We start from the raw sequence: 14,903 nt of genomic DNA, 5'->3' as shown, positions 1-14,903 counted from the left end.
TCACCATTGCACCACCTGCATGGTCCGAGGAGTCCCAGGTGGGGCATCATTAACCTTGTTTCAAGGGTCAAGGAAAGTTTCCCAGATTCAAGGCATCTGGAGTCTCTTTCCTTTAACCCAAGGCATTGTTTGATTTGACTTTAAAGCAAATACCTCACTTTACTTCTTTATTATGAAAGTAATATATGCTTGAAAGGGCAATCGAAAGAATATAAAATAGAAAGGGAAAGCATCCCTACGTGTTTAATTTTGATAAATGGCATTTTAGATTATTACTACATATATATATAATTTTTTAATGCCATACTATACATATTGCTTTGCAACTTTTGGTTCCCACCCCCACCCCACTTGAAAGTATTTTAGGAACATCTTTGCATAGTAGTTCATTAAGTACTATCACTTTTAGCAACTATGCAGTATTTCATTGTGGTATAATTTATTTAACAGGTCCCATTAATGGACATTTGGACTGACTTTCAAAGAGTGAATAGGTATCCACAAGCAGGACAGGAAGAGATAAGGGACATCTATCTGAGTTTTCAGCATGTCTTTGGGCTGGAGGCACGAAGAAATATTAGTGTGTGCTTCTGGTCTCTGAGCAATTCGGAATTGTTCAAGTACCATATTAAGTGGGGCAGAGAAGAGAGGAAAACCACACACGCTCTGAGATCAGTGGATGTTTTCCTGAAGGCAATGATGGGAAGCATGGGGATATTGAAGTGTTTTGTTGGAGGGAGTTAAGTGATCAGATTTGTACTTTACTGGGACTACTAGAAAAGCTGTTGTTGGGTGGCATTAAGAACAGACTGAAGGTAGAGAGCCCATTTGGGAAATTTACAGTATTCTGGGCCAGAGAGGTTGGATGGAGCTGAAGAACGTAGGACCGAGGTCATGGGCACTGAGAGGAAAGGGCGGACTCAGGACATGTTTGGGGGTGGTGTTGATAAGATTTGGAGAATGGTGGTAGGAAAAGAAGGACAGTGTAGAATATGACATCCCAATATCTGGCCTGGCAGACTGGTTGGGTGATGCTGCAGGAACCAAGATGAGCCACAAAGAGAAGGAGGGATAGCTTCAGAAAGAAGCTGATGGATTCAATTTTGAGGTCTCTTCCCTTTGTTTTCTATCCTTCTCCTATGAAACCTAATTAAAGAAGGAAGCCATCCTCACCGGCACTGCCGTCACTTGTAAAGTACCCCTGATGAACCCCAAGTTGATTTGCCCAGTGCCCCCAGGAATACTCAGGGCAAGTTAAGTTTTAGATGTATGAGTGTGGGTTATTTAAACCTTAAACTTTCTATCCTCACTTTTATTTAAAGGACAAAATGCCACCATTGGCTATCAGATGTGCATGTACTCCAAGCTTCAAAGTTTGAAGTGCCGAAGGTCAAGACAAAAGCGTCTCCATGTTGTGGGTGAGGGAAGTCTTCAGAAATCTTGGCCTAAGCGGTCACAGGGCGCCGAGAGCCCAGGACCACTTGGCTGGTTTCAGACCATCTGGGGCGGGCAGGAAAGTGCATGCAGGGTATTTGCTCAGTTACAATCAGGGACTACTTCTTTGTGTAAAATGGTAATGAGGCCATTAAGAGAAGCTCACCTGAAGTGCAGCGCGGTGAATCTGAGGTAATTAAACACCTCCTGAATGAAAGAGAAAGGCCAGGCAAGGTTAAGTGAGGAATAATCGGCGGCACAGGTGGCCCAAGGCCTTTGAGGAGCCAGAGGAAGAGCGACAGTGGCTTGCACCATTTCAAAGGATGAAAATGTCACCCCAGTCCCCAGGAGGGGCAGGGTTTTCATCCTTGGCCGGGGCGGTGGGGGAGGAGGGAGAGGAAATGCATACTATTTTAAACATTTTAATAAAGCATGTTTCTTTTTCATATTGCTCTTCCAAGTTTTAGGTCCATGGCAGTGTCTGCCTGGGTGCTGAGTGGCCTGGACTGCCCCTTGTGGGCTCTCACCACAGTGGCTCTGGGGCTTTTGTGTCCTGGGAAAGGGGTGGGGATAGAGGGCCGGGGAGGTCAAAATAATCTGCTTATTTATAACCAGGTGTTGGGACATACTCCAAACTGCTACCAGAGGAATGTTGTTTTCCTTGGCCTACTGTGAGTGGAGATGGGATAGCTGTCGCCTCAGATGCATGTTCTCCATGGACTTCTGGCTTAATCAGAGGACAGCAGTCTCACCTTCACTTCATTTGCTGTCTAAATACAGGTTGTCCCTTTAGTGACAGCATAGGATTTTTTCCCTAAGACACAGTCAGCATTTATTAATGGTTTACCGTGTGCTAAGCACAGTGCTCTGTGATTTCCTGTGTCCTTTCAGGTATCTTCATTTCGTAAGGTCTGACCACAGAGGATTTTTGCTCTTCAGGTTTTTGACTCAGAATTCCTTCTGTCTCCACACAGAAGCTTGTACACAAATGTTGGTAGCAGTGTTATTCACAGTAGCCAAAAAGTAGAATCAGGCCAAATGTCTCTCAACTGGTGAGGGGCTAAATGAAATGTGGTATATCCATGCAACAGAATATTTTTCAGCCATAAAAAGAAAGTATTGACACTTGGAACATGGCTTAACTTTGCAAACATTTTCAAAATGAAAGAAGCCAATCAAAAAAGACCACCATTGTCTGATACCATTTATGAAGTGTCCAGATAAGGCAAGTCCATAGAAACTGAAAGGAGACTAATGCTTGCCTGGGGCTGGGAGGAGGGAGGAATGGACAGTAACTGCTAATGGGTACAAGGTTTCTTTTTAAGGTGATGAAATTTTTCTGAAATTGGTAGTGATGGTTGCAAAACTTGTACATGTACTTAAAGCCACTGAACTATAAATGAATGAATGTTATGGTACGTGAAATATATCTCAGTAAAGCTATAAAAGCAGATACCTTATCAGAAGCTTGGTAACAAGAAATATCTATGGAGCATTTCTAAAATGTATGTCATCCATCCTAATTCAATGACTCAATATTTTTAGGTTCACAGACAACCTTAGGAATCTAAGGGAAACTATGAATTCTCTCCCCAGAAAAATAATAGTCAGTCATACTAAACATTTATAGATGCTTCATATCTATTTTATCCTTAAAATTTACCCTTAACTTTATCTTTAAATAATGTCGCGGTTACAGGCTTGCAGTCTGTAAGCCCCTGACAGAATTATTTGTCCTGAAATGTGCTCTCAGTGTATCATCTGACTGCTTAAAAACAATCATCAGCTTTCCATTTCTCTCACAATGAAGGAAAAAGTTCCTTAATATGCCTCCTGAGCCTTTTTGGCCCCTGCATTCCTTTACAGTCTAATTTTAGGTCATATCCCCTCTTATTCTCTCCTCTTACGCAGTTGTCCAGGACGGTCTTAACATTCACATTCCTTCCAAGCTCTGAATTTCGTCTCACCACAGAGCCTTTGCATGCTACTCCCTGTGCTCTACACTCTGCTCCCTCCCCTCCTTGACTCATTATCTACCTTAACTCATCCTTTAGATGTCAGTTCAAACTGTTACCCTCCAGGAAGCCTTCCTTGAACTTCCTTGAATAGAGTTGGCAAGCTCTATTGTAGGGGCATCACAGTAGCAATATTGCATGTATTGATGTTTTTCCTCACTAGACTGTAAGCTTAATGAGGGCAGGGCCCATTGTATTTCAACACCTAATATAGTCCTGAGAACATAGGAAGTAATAAATATGTGTTGAGTGAATGAATGACTTGAGGTTATGGCACAATTTCAGGGGTACCTTTCACATAGAACATTGTATGAATGGTGTCCCCTCAAGTTGAGCAATATGGCACCCTGAGATGAATGGAAGGCATATTAGAAACATTCTGGGAAGCTTAATATTTTGTATTATCTGTAATGTCAAGGGCAACAGCCACCATATCACACAATCTTTCCGCTCTTTGAAGGCTCATGAGAAACATCTCTTTTAGTTCTCATTGTCAGGAAAATCTATGTTCTTTTGACTGGTTTGTTTATAATACATAGATTCAGGGGTTCTCATAACTTTTCATGTTTCCCCTTTGCTTTGGCCCCTAGGAGGCTCTGAAGTGAAATTTACAGCCCATTTCTAACCACCATGTAAGACCTGATGGCTACATTTCTAAACCAAACTTATTCTTGTCTTCTTTTCCCGTTGTCATGGTTTTCTTGTTTTATTTTAACCTGTTGAATATGTTTCTATAACTTGCCACTAGCCCTTTGGAGATTGAAGTGTGAAGTATATAAATAAGCCATTTATTTCTAATATTTGTCCGCTGTTTGAAGAGGGGATGGAACTGCAATTAAAGTCTTTGTGTATTTGGGGTTCAGATTACAAGACCTTGATTCCCATTCCTACTTGGCCACATCTAGGATTTGTTCCTTGGCATGTACCCTGACCTCTCTGAGACCCTTCCTCACATCATTGTTGTAAGAACTAAATTAGAAAATGTATGTGAAAGTACTTACTTGGCACATAGTAACTGCTCAGGAAATAGCTTTGATTTTTGTTTCTATTAGACCTATTCTAATAAGGGCAGCATTCATTTAAATTTCAAAAACCTGCCCTAATAATGAATGCATTTTTGTTCTCCCAGTAGCTATCAAATTGATCCCCGCTCAAAAGATTTTCTAGCTTTAACCCTGTCTTCAACCTGTGTGTCTTTTATCTCTATTACCAGATTTCTTCACTGAAGAACAGACTGAAGAAGGTCTCCACAACCACTGGTGATGGTGTGGCCAGAGCATTCCTCAAGGCCCAGGCTGCTTTCTTTGGGAGCTACCGAAACGCTCTGAAAATTGAGCCGGTGAGTAGCCACTTTACATGTTGTAGAGTCCTTGTTGGGTCAGGGCTAGGAAATCCCATGATTCTTCTGGTTGTTGAGTCTACCTAGAAGCAGTATGTGCCTGGGATAGGAGTGAATGTGTCCTCCCCTCACCCTACTTCTTAGCACAGAGCTGCCATGCAGTCAGATGTGAAACACTCACTGCTCCTATGAATGTTAAGACCCTCCTGAACAATAAGTACCACCTGCATGTTAGATACAGCACCAGGCTTCTAGCACATACCTGCTCTCATTGAGGATTTACAGTAAGCCAGTGAGATAGTGATGGTCGTCTCCACTTTTCATTGAGGAAACTGAGGCTTAGAGAAGAGAAATACTTGCTAACCAGTGGAGGAGCCAGATGGTCCCAAAACCCAGGCTTTTCCCCAGTGTGCCTCCTACTGCCCCCTTTCCTAAAAGGGACTTCTCCTCACACTTGAGAAAACAGTGAATCCTGAGGATTTACTTCTTAGTGGCTCCTAGAAGTGGTCTTGGTAGTAAATGACTACAGAGCATACCAAGGACTAGGAAATAATATTATCTACTTCCACAGCAAGTCCATCTCTTTGAGCCTCAGTTGACTCATTAGTCCCCTGCCTGACCTATGAGTTGGTTAGTTGTGAGGCTGTAAAGACATCATCAGGTCTCTTCTAAAACCTGTGTCTCCAGCTTCGGTGAGAAGCTTTTATCTGATAACCCTCTCCTTAGCTTACTCTTGGCCTCCTGACCCAGGCGAATGGAAAAATTTGTCTGGATACCTTGGTTCACTCCCTGTGTAGGAGAGAACATTGCAGGGGGACCTTGCTAAGATTCCTTTTCCCTTGGAATCTCAGAGATGATGTTGTGGCTGCTCCCTTCATTCTGAGGAGGTGTGGGGTTGGCAGCAACACCCCAGCCTGGCCAGAGTGGGGTATGAGAGACCAGCATAGGTCACACTGCCTAGGGGCCAGGGGTGTTTGTTTCAGTTTTGTTGTTGTTGTTTTTAAATCCTTAGCATTTTATTAAGTTAAATGACACATCAGGCAATGCATTTCATGTAAAATCTTGGACAGTGAACTGTGGTCATACGCATACTTCCTTGTAAGCCACAATTATACATTGTTAATTTATCTTTTTACTGCTATGACTCTATCATGTGTCTAAATGAAACAAACAGAATAATAGCAAACACCTGTTTTTCATTCACTCAGGACATAGTCTCTGTGAAGTGGCCAGGACAGGGGGTGTTCAGGGAACATCACCCTGACGACACCATCATCCAGGTTTTCCATCTGACAATGGGACCTTATTTTCTAGGATGCCTCAGTTTTGGGGCAGTGTCACCTAATAACAGAAGGGATGCACTCACTTTTTGCCTCCCAAGCAGTACTTCTCTTAGGTCCTCCAAAGCCCTTCAGCTTACAGCAAGTTCCCCTACCCTGCCTTTCTAGAAGTGAGACAGCACTGATTCTCTGTTATGATCTTGGGCCCAGCCAAACCAGAGTTGAGTATAAGCTTGCACAATTCAAGAAAAATACTTTTGTCTTCCTTTTTGTAAAATGAGGAGCCAGAACGACAACTGGCTTAATCCTTTTCTTGGGTTGCAGGAACATTGACAGATATGAAGTATTTTTGCCTTCATTGTTGTCATGTATATGTCTGGAATCCAAAGTCTTTTGACTTTGGTACGTATTGCTGGGTATGTGATCTGGGCACAAGTTCCTCCTCAAGTAGAGTTAATGGTTATATTTGTCCTTGTGTCAGAAAGGCAATGGGTTTAAGCATAGAAGACCTGGAATCTAAAGCCTGGTTCTGTACTTACCTGTTTGACCTTCGGCAAGCCACCTAATCTCTTTAAACTTCAATTTCTTCACCTGCAAACTGAGAGTAAAATACCAGTCCTTGTGTGATTGTGAAAACCTTGTGTCTGATGCTCCTGTTATCTACCTTATTAACAGATGAGTAGAACATATGGAATAATAATAAATAATAGGGGGAACAAATGTTAAAATAAATGTAGTTTTGAAATGCTAGTGATCAATGAAAGGGAGGAGTAAGGGGTATGGTATGTATAAATTTTTTTTCTGTTTTCGTTTTATTTCTTTTTCTAAATAGATGCAAATGTTCCAAGAAATTATTATGATGATGAATATGCAACTATGTGATGACATTGTGAATTACTGATTATATATGTAGAACGGAATGATCAAAATAGGACTGTTTGCATTTGCTTTATGTTTTTTGGTATTTAAAAAAATTGTTTTTAAAAATACCAGTCCTTTCTACATCTCAAGGTTGATTATAAACGAGTTGAAAAGAGGTGAAATTTGAACTGGATCCAATGTGTAGGATTTGTTATGGTGTAGAGTGAGCAGACCCCTCAAAGCCAGCAAGTAGGTCAGTTTGTCTGGAGTAATGAGTTTGGGTGAGTAGATGGGGCTTTAGGAGAGGTCGGAGCCAAATGCTTCAGAGCCCGGGATGCTAGTTAGGAGTCTGAATTTCACCTTGTAGGTAGTATAAATTGTTGAGCAGGGATATTATGTGACTAGTCATGTTTCAGCAGTAATACAGCAGTCAACTGGAAGGGAAGCTGGAGGCAGAGACCAGCTAGGGGAATGTTCTGGGAACTCACAAGAGAGCCCTCAGGTGGTTACACCAGGAAATGGTACCGCAAAGAAAGAAATGACTGGACTCATTAATAGATAAATATGGGAGATCAGCAGCAAGGGAATGTCAAAAATGTCTCCCAAGATTTGACCCCTTAGAGAGGGTGACGATTGATACCACTAGTAGAAAAATAGAAAACTTAATACAAGGGTGTTCACAGTAACAGTGTTTATAATGGAAAAATTTGAAAGCAAATAAATGGCCCATAATAGGCAAGTGGTTAAGTAAAGTAAAGTACATTCATGGAACAGAAGATTATGTTGCCATTAACAATAGAATTTTGAACACAGGGTGATGAGTTTGATTATAAACGTGCTGCATTTCATCGAATCCAAGCTACCATTCAATCATATAACGCATCATTATTTTAGGTACCATTAAGAAAGGGGAAAAGTGCTGCCAATTATAATTGAAGGATGCCATCCAAATTTCAGAGATGTTACATTGTAAAGAAATGTGTGTCTTAGAATCAACAAAAACATGGCGGATCTGTTGTGCTTTCAATCCCATCTGCCTACACCAGAATGGATTTCTTCTTAGGCTGACTTCACCATTTCTCTAAAACAAAGGAGAAGCCATAGGGCTTGAAGTCTTCTGACAGAGCATTGAGCCAAAAGTCATCACCATGCTACCTAAATGATATTCAAACTGCAGATTTAATTCTGGCAAATTCTCTTCATCTGAAAAATGGGTAACAACAATTCCCATGCAAGGTTGTTTTGAAACTTAATTAAAATAATGACTGTAATGAATGCAAAGCACATGTGAGTTTGCAAGTCAGCTATTTTAGTCCAAGGGGAGGGTGGCCTCATGGCATGGGGTAGTGGTGCCTTGGATGAGCCTCCCTGGGGGCTGCCCAGGCTACTTATCTTTTAGTTTTTTTCTCTAGTTCTAAAAAGTGAGCCTTCTCTTTGTTAAAAAAAAAAAAAAAAAAAAAAAAGTACATATATATATTTATGTATACATGATATATATATTTAAAGTTCTGAGGACTAGAAGTAAGAAAACATTCATAATCCTATCGTCTGGAGGTAATGTTAGTATGTTTCCACCTAGGTCCTAGGTTTTTTTGGTTTGGTTTTGTTTTAGACAGTTGAGATCTTCCTGGGAAAACAGTTATATTTCAGTTGTTATTTGTTTTTGCCTTTATGTATGTTGTAAACATTTTTTCACATCATATAAAAACTCTTCTTAAACATCATTTATAATCGCTGCACATATCCCATCAGGTGATCCCAAGTGGTTCTCAAACTGGCTGCAGATCAGAATCACCTTAGGTGCTTTAATAAAATACTGATGTCAGTGCCCCCCTCCCAGAAACTTTTTTAGCAGTTTCTGAGGCCTGAAATCAGTGCTGAGATCCACCCCATTTTCCTGACACTGTTCCTCTTGATTGTGGGTTATGTTACCGTTTTAAACTACACTGTAATGGACATCTAGTATAAATCTTCGCTTTCTGACTATTTCCTTAAGCAGATGGGCTGAAGTGGATTTACTGGGTCAGAGGATCCAAGTATATATAAAACCCATGGCGTATACTATGAGGGAAAGCTGGAGGCCAGAGACAGGTGGTAGTCTGGAGAGGAGAGTCTCTAAGGCAGATGTCAAGGGCAGCGCCTGAAGCAGCAGATGTGCAGTGGTGAGTCCAGTACAAAGTTCAGGGGGTGGAGAGTCCTACAAGGTATTCTCACCTCCTCTCTACTAAGGAGGACCTAGACCAGTCTGGAGCAGCTTAGGGACTGACACTTCTGACCTGCTCTGTGAGGGGAGGTCGAGACCAGGCCCGAGAGACAGAGATCGGCCACTCCTCCTCCATGGGCTGGTCTGAATACCTTTCTCCTGCCCAGAGCTCACTTGAGATTTTGAACTTCTTGGCCTTTTTTTTTCTTTTCTTTTCCTACTGGAAAAAAACTTCAAAATGCAGCTGGCTAAGGGTGACTCTGTTTTCTTTCCTCTGCTGAGCTGTGGCCGTGTGCAGGAACTGGGCTGCTTCTCCCTCTGCGGGTGCTGGGGTGAGCTAGATGCCCACCCCAGGGTGAGGAGGGCCTATGTTGACTCGCTGTGGTGTCTTTCTCCTTTGGGCCAGGTAAATTGTTTCAAAAGATTGTTTCTGAATCAGAGAGTGAGAAGCCAAGCGTATTGAGCCACAGCCAACTATACTACCTACTCGTTAGCCTCCCACCCTGTCAGGGCTCATATCAACTCTGAGTTGCTTCGCATTGGTGATCTCAGTTATTTCCCTTGACTGTCCTGAAAGACCATTGCCCATTATCCATTTTACAGATTGGGGATGGAGGCTCAGGTGGACCATGACTTCCTGGTAAATAGTTGAGCCAGGATGCAAGCTCAAGTCAGCCTGACTCCAAATCCCAAGAAGCTCGTTACACCACACCCTTCTGCCTGGCTTTGGCCTGGTTTCTACACACTCTACGTTAAAAAACTCTTTATCCCTGCATTTCCAGTACCTGACATGAGTTCATAGCACAGTGTAGGTATCAATGAGTATATTTTGAAAGAGTGGATAGATGGACGGATGAAAGAAATGAAGAAACTGAGACACCTTTGAGGCAGAAGGTTGGCCCTGGGGTCTCTGTTCAGTGCATATATGTTAAATTTTGTCCTGTCTTTAGGCTTTGGACGTTGTGGCTGCCTGTCAGAGGGGAGGGTGTCTGCAAATCACCAGGGCATATGACCCATTTTTCAGTCACCCAGAGAATATCAGATGCAAAGCCCAATATATTTAACAATATTGGCCAAACCAGCTTGTTCTTCTGCACTTAAAGGAAGAACCACAAGCAGCCAGGCAGCCCCTTTTGGGGAAACCGCCTTTATCCATGTCAAATGGCAGCCCAGGCTCCAGCTCATTTGTTTAGGCCTTTCTTGCTCTCTTGACACGCCTCCTACCAGTTGCCTGGCAACTCTGGGAGTAGAAGTGTGTGTTAAGGATTAACTAGTTAGGGTTGTGGTCCTTTTTGGCAAGAAAGGGATAAAAGACAAATGATTTTAATTGCTGAGCCAAGGTTCCTTTCTCTGCCTGGTGGAAGGCTGCAACTTTTGGAGGATGTGGAAAGCGGTATGGTTCATGGATTTGCCTTGAATGTTCCCCTTTGTCCCTTCTAGGGAGAATACATGAAGTTTTTTTTTTTTAAGAACATCACTTTTACCTCATTCTTTGTTTAAAATTGTATCATGAAATCTGAATTAAAAAACTAATCCACCCCCTTTGAAAGACATTTCATAGCACCATGACCTCAGTTTTACAGAACTTTCCAAAATAACATAAAGTGCTTTAATTTCATCATTTTTTCCATTCAGGTTTCTATTTTGTAGCTCATGTAGGAACCAGAACCACCTCACAGTGTTGTTCAGACTCTTAAGACTAAGCACGTGAAAATGCTTCTCCTCAAGTCTGGCACATTGCCGGACCTTGGTAAATGTTAGATCAAGAACAAAATCCTTGGATATTGGTGTTTTAAGGTACATCCTGCCCTGCCCTAATATCTGTGGAAATGCTAGTATAGATGGAGCACTAATAGCAGCTGTTTATTCAACAACCTTGTGTTACGCTCTCAGGGCTGAGTGAAGCAGAGCTCCTGCCCACTGAGAACTATTGCTGTGGCGGGGATGGGGTAGACTAGTAAGCAGACAGTCCATGTGTCCAGCGCTGTGAAGCAAACTGTGCAGGCAGCCACCAACTCGCTCCAGTCTGTTCTCTTGGCCTGTCCCAAGAGGCCAGGCTTTCAAATTCAGCCGTGGGTTCACTGGCATCATCTACCTTACAGCCCCTGATTTTGCACATGGTTCTGCTGAGTCATGTTTATCCACATAAAACCCCTTGAAGACAGAGAAGTTAAGATAAAGGCAGATTGATAGCCTGGCTTTTAAGCGTGAATGCATGAGGCTGGCTGTGTTGGAGCAGGTTGAAAAATACCATATATATCTGTCTCCTGGTTGAGTAACACTGTTGATCTCATGGGTTAAAAAAAAATTTCAGTACAAATATTTTTCTTAACATGTAATAAAAATATTAGTGATCATTTAGAAATCAGAAAAAAATAAAATATCACTGTAGTCCCACTGAACTAACCTACAACGACCTGAACTACCTCTTGTGTATTCACTTTAATTATTTTTTATTATGCAAAGTATGAACATAGCTGCAATTAAATTTAAGTTGAAAGTTTGTTTTTCCCCATTAACATTACTTCATAAACATTTTTACATAGCTGCAGAAAATTCCATCAAGTATAGCTACCTTAATTTCTGTAACCACTCTCTCATGTTGAACCTTTAGGTTGTGCTAATCGCTTGCTATTATATCTAATGTTCTCCCAAATATCTTTGTGAATAAAGTTTTGAAATGCTATATTTCAAAGCCCTCTGAGTAGAAGAAACATAGGTCTGCATACAGGAGCCTGACTGGCTGCCAACTTGTTACAACATTGTAACTAGACAGATTTCAGTTGACTTAGCTGAAGGGCGATTCAAAATGGAAAGAACCTTTGATGGTGTGTACTCCCATTCCTATGCATGGTCAACTAAAAGGAACCCAGAACACCTGTAAAGGGTATTATTAATTTGTCTGCACCTCCATCTTGTGCTAAAATGGGCTTGAGAAACCTTAGAACAATAGGTACAATGCACAGTGAGACAAGCAATAAGGAAGAAAGGAAATCAGGGGAAAGGGGAAATTAGATGAAGCCTGGGAAAAGGGCTAGTGTGTGTGCCTATGTGCCTATGCATAGGCTCTCAGATTCTCCACCCAAATTGGCAATGGTAACTGGGAATCGATCCCAGATTGTCTTCAGGGTCCATGCTTTTTTTACTTGATGGTAGTATCTTTGTGAAACCTGAGTAGATACCTGTGAATAGTCTATAGGAAAAATTTATGAAAGACTTTCTTATTTTCAGTTTATCTGAGGCAAGCAGATAGCGAACTATAGTCAAAACTTAAAGGCCTTAGCTAAGCAGCTATATGGACAGCGGGAGTCTAAGGTGAACTAGAGAGGGAGCTGGTAACTTACTAGTTCTTTTTTTTTTTTGGTCGTTTTAGTGTTCATCCCAGGCAAAATCGTGTCCTGGAAATGAGCAGGAATAGGGAAGGTGATCCTACCACCGGCTCTTCAGGGGTCACCACTTCAGCTCTGTGGCTCTGAGTTGCTCAGAAGGCCACCGAGTGTAGTTTTTAGAGTTACGACTGGGTTTTAATCCTGGCTGTGTCATCTACGAGAAGATAACCTTGAAAGTCACTTAATCTCTCTGAGCCCCAGTTTTCTCATTTGTAAAATGGGAATGATAATGTCTACCTTGAGAAACATATATTATTACTGTTTTTCTCAACAGTAATAATATTTGTTTAACACCAGAACAATGTCTTGCGGATAGTAGATATTAACTAAAGGATAGTGACCATTCCTGGACGGTGAAAGGAGGAAGAGGAGGAGAATAAACCTACCACATTCTATAATACAGATATTCATCATTGCTCAGCAAGTGCCAGAGTACTTGAAACCCTGCAAAACATAATGAAATTCTGACCCTTTTAATTCTGTTTTGAACTAACTGTGAAAGTATGGCTTGAATCTCAAATGGAACATAAAGGATTTGTAAGAAATCATGTTTAATTATTTCCATTAATATTTATTTGGTGTTTATTCATGTCTGATGTTCACTAGTACTTAAGGCAAATGGGGGTAGAAGGTACCAAGGTTTTAAAATTAAGACATGCATTAGAGCCAATATTTTTAAATGCTTTAAGAGAAAATGATTGAGAACTTTTTTTCCTACCTCATTGAAACATTTTTCAACTATTGGGAGAAGGTCACCATTGTTCAAAACGAACATCAGATCTCCACTGTCCATCTCACAGGGACACTGATGTTACTCAGGAACATAATCTGGGAGTCCTGACACCTCAGAGCCATACAGTTACTGCTTGCTGAACTCTGAACCATTTTTCTAGAAGTAGACTACCCACGTGAAAAGTTAGTCCTTAAGTGGGAGACGATGAGAACTGGCAGGGAATCTGCTTAAGCACTATGATCAAGCCTAACTGAGTGATTTCAAAGAGCATCACTGAATATGATCAAAATGAAATTCCCATATGTTCTGAAATGCTTGAAAAATAAAACACAGCTAGTGTATCTTCGACTATCCAAGGGGAATTCTAGGCTTTAACTTAATCTCATTTTAATAACCTGAATTCCTTTCTTACTTTGCCTCTTTACAATGGTCCCATATTTCATATACATAGTGTCCCTTGCATGGTCTAGCATTTAGTGGGATGCTCATTAAATGTTTGTTGCAGAGTGAATGGATGAACACATGAATAACTGAAACCTGTTTTCTCATGCTTTGCTTCAGAAAGACTTGTGGTTGCATTTGTAAGGCACTGTATACATGCTTGATTTTTTAAAAAAATCATCCACGGCTTCATCTTAGAGCGCTAAGAAGAATAATAAGACGCTTTTACCATACGGTGAATGTGCAAATGTAAAACAAAGGCACAGCCCAGCAGCTGCATGGTAGCTAACCATAGACATTTAGGATCTGGAGAGGATCACCCTCTGTGAAATCACCATGTGTAGGAAACATTCAGTTCTGATTAGGAAAATACAAGGAAGGAGTACAATATGAATGGATTAAGCTGAATCTGTTGTGGCAAATTTAATTCTGTTACTTTGAGGATGTGATGGTAAAGAGAAATGGTTGCTTTTGCCCGTGCTTCAAGTCAAATGAATGCACTTTAGGGTCTTACTTTTTCAGTGGGACTTTTCTAAAAAGGAAACATCTCTGGTTTATTTCCAGGCAATAGTAGCAACTGACAATTTGTAACATATGACTTCATGAACATAAACTAGAGTGTGAGCTTCTTAGGAACAGGGGGATTTTGTCTTATTCTTTCTTATATGCCCAGCTCACAGTGGGCACTCAGTAATATAAGATGGAGGGGTGGTGGGTTTGTTTTATGGAAGAAATAATGGTATTTATGATGACTGGAAATTAAAATTATAGATTTCTTCCACCTAATTCCCATTTGTACATATATCCACACTGATTTTCTATGGAGTAGTTGCATCCTCTGAAATAAACAGCTGCATCATATTCAGTCTTATTCTCCCTTTCTGCAAAAAAATTGAAGACTGTTCCTAAAGGCAGTGGAATATCCTATTTACTCTTGTATCCCTGGCACAGAGCCTGATACATAGAAGGTGCTCAATAGCTTTCCACTGAATGAATGAATTATAATAGTCCTTAGTTATAGTCTTTAGTTGTTCAGAAGCTGAAACACATTTTTGTTATATCATTAAAGCTTGACGTTTTAAGGAAAAAGAAGAAAATCAAGAATTTATTCTATGCTAGCCTTTAAAAATGTATCCCCTTATTTTATTTTTAAGCCCCCATATTAAGATAGTGGTATAATCCCATTTTATTGATGAGAAACCAAGGCT

General features: G+C 40.9%; 1 protein-coding gene across 13 annotated transcripts in view; it reads left to right on the top strand.

Annotated features, from left to right (window-relative positions):
- DENND1A (DENN domain containing 1A) overlaps positions 1 to 14,903 on the top strand; it is a 665,083-nt gene that overhangs the window by 492,059 nt on the left and 158,121 nt on the right. For all 13 annotated transcript variants that reach the window (XR_013169077.1, XM_077144393.1, XM_077144391.1 and 10 more), the window contains one exon: positions 4,663 to 4,788. Coding sequence is in view for 12 of the 13 variants with exons in the window: in XM_077144393.1 (XP_077000508.1) it covers positions 4,663 to 4,788 (126 nt within the window). In the remaining variant the exon portion in view is untranslated. The remainder of the gene's footprint in view (positions 1 to 4,662; positions 4,789 to 14,903) is intronic.

Source organism: Tamandua tetradactyla, chromosome 2 (assembly GCF_023851605.1).
Source record: "Tamandua tetradactyla isolate mTamTet1 chromosome 2, mTamTet1.pri, whole genome shotgun sequence".
Classification (NCBI taxonomy): domain Eukaryota; kingdom Metazoa; phylum Chordata; class Mammalia; order Pilosa; family Myrmecophagidae; genus Tamandua; species Tamandua tetradactyla.
The sequence above is the reverse complement of the archived record's forward strand: the minus strand, read 5'-3'. Positions and strand labels throughout refer to the sequence as shown.